Here is a 5,820-nt window from a genome sequence, read left to right on the forward strand (position 1 = left end):
TATGTGTCCAATTTCACTGGGACAGAACAAAGCTTCACACAGAAAAATGCATGAAAACCATTTACAGAAAAAAACAAAAAGGGTTTTTTTCCCATTTTAGCTTCTCTCATGACTCCACATTACCTGCATAGACACTGTTATTTCCTGGAGGGCAGCATCAGCTTCATCTTGCTTAGTTTTGAGCAATACGCTTTGTTCTCCAGCTTTTCTGTTTAGTTCATCGACAAGGGCTTTGGCCTCATTCAGTTTAGACACTCCTGCCTATGAATGTTTTTGAAAATACCTGGTTAGTAACAGCAAATAGACAACATTCAAACTTCTATTATGAGACAGATTGATAATGATAATGATACTAAAATTTCAAAATGATTCAGACTGACAAACTGTTCATTTAAAATATCTTAATGATTAGGGGTACACAGTTCCCACTAAAGTCAGCAGAAGTCTAGTCATGAATTTTCTGGGATCTTATTGGGCTCACAGGCCATAATGACCAAGTGACCTTGTTGAAGTGACAATAAGTGCCACCCATAACCAAAATTTAGGCATGAGCCTCTAATACTGAAATTCACAAACCTCAGTTAAGTAGCTACCTTCTTCTACCTTAAAGGAAGACAATACACATTTGGGAGAGGCATTCACAAGAGCCAGTACAAAAAGCAGGAGATGCAAAGATCAATCATTAATCGGAAAAAAGGGTTATCTGAAATTTGACTCTCCTGATCTTAGATATCCAGTAAACAATTCCCACAGCCTTAAGTGCTTCTGTTAATGTGAGATTCACAATCTGAAACCATCACTGCATTTAATCACCGAAGGCTGTGTTGGTTTTCGAAAAACTACAAAAAGAATTCTACTTCTCCTTGTGCGCCTAACTGGCAGTTTTCCAGCCAGGTAAGTGGCACTTAGGCACAAACTGTTATTCTATCACCTCTGCACTGTGGACATTTAAGAGTACGCAGGAAGACTGAGCATAAGCCACAGATTATGCAATGGCTGTGAGCACACACTCATTGTGAATATATAAGCATATGCAAGTCCCAAAAATGTACCAGGCAAGAAACTGAGTAATGGATGTTAGATGCCGGAGAGAGAGACCTCCAATATCTGAGCCCCAATAGCTGATTGCTTCCTGGGCACTTTCCCGGGAAGAGGGAGAGATGGGTTCTAAGCCTCTGTCACCCAGAGGGGTTTGCATTTGTGCTGCTCTCTCTTCCCAGCATAGTGCTCTACCCACCATACCACAGCTTAGGCATTATTTTGCTAGATCTCCCTTTCAAGCTGCTCCTCTCAGCACCCAAGAGAGGGAGATATGTGGTACCTGGAGGAAGAGAGCAAAATAGCAAGGCAGAGGATGTGGCTAGAAAACAGCTATTATTTAGGTGTGCAAAGGGTAACAAAATTCTGCCCTAAATGTCCAAAGGAAAAAGGGTAGAGTTTTGCTCACTAACCTAGAAGCAAGAACACTTGTCTAGGAAGTGGGAGACCTTGATTCTAGACACTAGTTGATCTGAACACTTCCCCTACTTGCCAGGAGAGTGCAGTTACCATCAAGTCATGGGCTGGACTGGGATGAGAGTCGTTTGCATCTGAGAGAGTGCAGACTCTTGCATACAAAACATGTACACATGAAAAACTTTCCTTAGTTGGAAGAGTAACTTTACAAGTTGGGGTGCTGAAAAGTTTTCTTCTCCTCCCTTCTGAAAGGTACATCCACTCTGTAACGCTTGAGGAAAAATGAAGAAGGTGGAAATAACCCCTCCCCAAAGGCATTTAATAGTGTTCACATTAGAACTTTTAGTACCCCTTCTCTGAAACCAGAGATGATGTGGTCTGAGCTGCATGCACAAACAACAAAGGGCCTGGAAGCCCAGGCTAAGCATGCCAGCAGCAGATGATGTCTACCATGCATAAGATAAAATAAGTGAATAGCAAGAAGATCAACAAATGCAAAAATAATTTGCAATATGATATGTAGTCTTTGTTATTTGTTACATACCTGCAAATGGTTTTGCCTTTTTATCAACTCTGCTCTTTTGCTGCTATTGATGGTACTATACGTACGTAGAAACGTCATATATCTGCTAGGAGTTGCTCCATATGTTTTGCATGACTCATGGATTGGCAAAAATGACTTTAAAAAATCAGAGTCACCTATATAGCAAAATACATAATTTATAAAACAATGTTATCATTCCTGCTGTACATAAAAACTGAAGCGGACCAATGAGAGGCACTTTTTAAATCATAAAGTAAGGATATACTTTTAGCACCACTAAAGGTTTGGACAGGAATTTATTTGAAGTGTTAAGAATTTCTGGGAAATTTGCAGGGCCACTAAAGCAGACTATGAAATGTGCATACAAATGTTCAAGTAGCAGTTGTCTGAAGCACCAGAGAATGGCTGCCACAGCACCCTGCAGCCAGGGAGTCCAGTGTGCAGTTATGCCAGCATGCCTCGCAGGGGTTCCCATCTTCGTATGTTCCCAAATACAGCAGAGTGCAAAGAAAAACACCAACTGGCTGGCGGGCAACAACACCCACCCAGTGACACCCCTCTCTCCCCTTCTGTCTTCGCTGAGCAGAGAGTGCAGAGACACTGTACCTAACTGCTGACTTCTCACTTTCACTTCCAGACCCCAGTGAATACTTGCCACCCACACACCCTGTGGCTCCCAATCCAGTAATGCCAGTAGGTACAGTGCAGACCATGGTCCTGCCAACACAGAGTCAAGATCTGCCTGCACTTCTTCATAGAGCTTGTTCAGCTCCTGTGTATGCTCCTGTGCAACACCATGTATCTGCATGGCTGTACGACTGAGGCCCTGGCTTACCAATTATTTTGGCATCAGCAAATCCACAGTGGGAGAGAAAATGTGTAAGGTACCCTTGGATATTCAGGGGGTGCCAATACTATGATCCCTCCACTTTATCAACAGGTAGGAGGTCAGCAGCAGGTAAGGACATTGCCAAACTTGCAAAGGCTTCTCTGGCCAAGTGCACCAGGCTCGTGTGCTACGGCAGTCCCTCAGGCTTACAGCACTTGGGGCACTAAACCCACCCCTGGGCCTCACAGTGCCTCCCAGCTCTTAAACAATACTGCCATACAGAGTTCTGATGGTCCCTACACTTCAGCAGGGAGAGTTGAAGAGTCTCCCCTTTGCCACAGTCATGGCTTCTGCCAATTACAGCAGGCAATCACAGCACAAACACACTTGCACCTTCTGGCCTTTTGCTGGTACCACACAGCATGGCTCTAACATTTCTTCTTCCTCCGTGAGATGAGCTGCCATATCTCCCCTTAGCCCCAGCCATGGTTTTCACATTTACTGCAGCTGATCACCCTACAAAGTACATGCAGACCTCCCAGCCACATTCCTCATGGCAGAGCCCCACAGGACTCTGATACGCTCTCTGCTTCAAAGAGGTACTGAAGAGTCTCCACTTCAACCTGGCCATGGCATTTACCAACTGTAAAAGCCAAAATCCATCTTTGAAGTAGCCAAATATGAGCTCAAACACTCAGGGGTTCTTGCTTTGTGCCCTTTCTTGACTTGATGATAACATCAGAGATGCTGAAGTGACAGGAACAGATATTCTTTGTATGACAGGAGGTTTTGGAAGGTCAACTACTGCCCTAAATGTCGAGCAAAAAAGATGTTATCCTATTCACAAAGGAAAAAAAAGGCAGCAAATCCATGCAGCAACCTGTGTGCCTAGCTCTGCCTCCTTGAAGTAGTTGAGTTTGGCATGACAGACTCACTCCCTGGAACCGTGGAGGCAAAAGGGGAGGGGGCAAAAATATACCCATCCTACCAACAGCTTCGTTAATTTCTTAGCCCTTGGTTCTACATGTGGTATTAGTATCATAATTAGCTTGGTTTTAGTTCTTCTCCAGTGTCATTCACAGATTATCTTTGGCTCCAATCCCAAAATAATTGTGTATGGTTTTGTAAGCGTACTGCTCTACGCTTACCAAAATTTACTGAAGGGCACCTTGAGGACTAGAAAGCCTGTATTATGAAAGGAAACAATAAGACCTGGGGTTGTTTAACGTAGCCAAAGAAAGGCTGAAAGTTGATATGGTTGCTTTCTATAAATCCACTCAGAAATAACCATCAGGGAGAAAAAAGAACTACTGAAGTTAAATGACAGTTTTGACACATAAATGTCTATAAAGTGGCCATAAAATAAATTTAGGCTGGGACTTAGAAAAAAGTGTCTATCAATGGAGTGAGGTTCTGAAACACACTTCTCATATGAGTAGATGGAGAAATTAACTAGTTTTAAGATGCAGCTTCATCAGTTTATGTAGTTAGTTATTTGACATGATTGGCTGCGAAAGAAGGGGACTAGGTTTGCTCATCCAGAAGGTGCCTGCCAGTCCTTATGTCAGAGGCTATTACTGGGTGGAGGACTCTGCTCACACAGTCATCTACAGTATTTAGACTTTTGTGTGTATGCAGTACAAAGCTAATCACACTATCAGTGTGTTTAACAATATTAAAATATATTTGGTGTTTTGGGAGGTAGTGGTTGAGGGAAAGTAGATTTTGTTGTACTTTCTTATTTCAGTATTTTATTCTGTTTCCGTATTTTTGTCTTTTACTATGGACCACTCTAATCCTTTTTTGGGAACGGTGGCATATACATCTAATAAATAAATAACAAAACAAGAGCAGCAATAATCTAGTTAAAATAAAAGTAACTTCAAAAATATTCATGAAAATATTACCAGAATATATTTTCTTGGGTTCTTTTTGTGCTCTGTCAGTCTTTTGTTGTTCATCTGAATCAGTAAACAACATTTCAGGTATCTGAAATGTAAACATCTTTTATAGTCAAAAATGAAGTAAGCCGTAAGTGAAAACAAAAACAAACAAGTGAATAATAACACTTATTAATGTAAACAGGTTTTAAAAACCTAAATGCCCTTCAAAAGGCAAATTTCCTTCAGAAACACCTTTAAAAATAAATAAGACAAAACAGTGAATTGTTAAAACTGATAACATCCTGTCCACTCAACAGAACAGTCTGTTACTTATAATAAAGTAGCATAAAAAAAAAAATCACTGAAGACTTTTACATCTATATAAATACCAAGGAAGTAATAAATTGCAGCACGACTTGGCAAGCTGAAATGACCCAGCTTGGGCCTATGTTGGGAACACCTAAATCGGCTGTCCTGCTAACATACTAAGCTACTATGGGTGCGTCTACACATACATTTATGCACAACTAAATTTTATGAGCATTAAACTAATGCTCATTAGGTGATTTTTGGCCGGTGTCTACTAACTTTGGGATTAAAGTTAGTCCCAAATCCCTGTATTTGGCAGTAAAATTAGTCCCAAGTCTCTGCAGTCCTAACAGGTGCCCCTGTGCCCACCAGAGGGAGCTCTAGCCTCCAGCCACATGGCTGCCAGCACTTGGCAGCCATGTTGAGGCCAGAGCCAGCTGCCAGCTTCTGGCAGCCCTCTAGAAAACTCTGATCCTTGGCCAGCCTCTTCCCAGCCCAGAAGCCACATGCCCAGGGCAGAGGCACCACCCGGAAGCTCCCTCTTTGCCCACCCTGCTTCCCCACACCAGGGCTGTTCCAGCCACAGCCCTGCCAGCAATGCCTATCACCCCACTTCTCCAGCCTGGCTCCAGTGTGGTCCCTGCCAATGATGACCATGTTCCTGCTGGCCATGCTGCTGGTCCTGCTGGCCCCAGCTGGCTCCTCCCCTCCTGCTCCCCCCAGGCCCCAAGACAGCTGTGCACCCACCAGTGGCATCAAGGGCACTGGCTGTAGGAGGCCCTGCCCAACCCCTTCCTCCT

The 5,820-nt window shown here is 43.1% G+C and overlaps 1 protein-coding gene across 1 annotated transcript in view; it reads right to left on the reverse strand.

The window, feature by feature from the left end:
- Positions 1-5,820, reverse strand: part of DYNC2H1 (dynein cytoplasmic 2 heavy chain 1) — a 427,915-nt gene that overhangs the window by 317,986 nt on the left and 104,109 nt on the right. The window contains exons 53-55 of the mRNA XM_019530264.1: positions 4,736-4,817; positions 2,000-2,154; positions 124-261 (exon numbers count right to left, since the gene is read on the reverse strand). Of these exons, the coding sequence (XP_019385809.1) occupies positions 124-261; positions 2,000-2,154; positions 4,736-4,817 (375 nt within the window). The remainder of the gene's footprint in view (positions 1-123; positions 262-1,999; positions 2,155-4,735; positions 4,818-5,820) is intronic.

Source organism: Crocodylus porosus, unplaced genomic scaffold, assembly GCF_001723895.1.
Source record: "Crocodylus porosus isolate Cpor-Errol unplaced genomic scaffold, CroPor_comp1, whole genome shotgun sequence".
Classification (NCBI taxonomy): Eukaryota; Metazoa; Chordata; order Crocodylia; family Crocodylidae; genus Crocodylus; species Crocodylus porosus.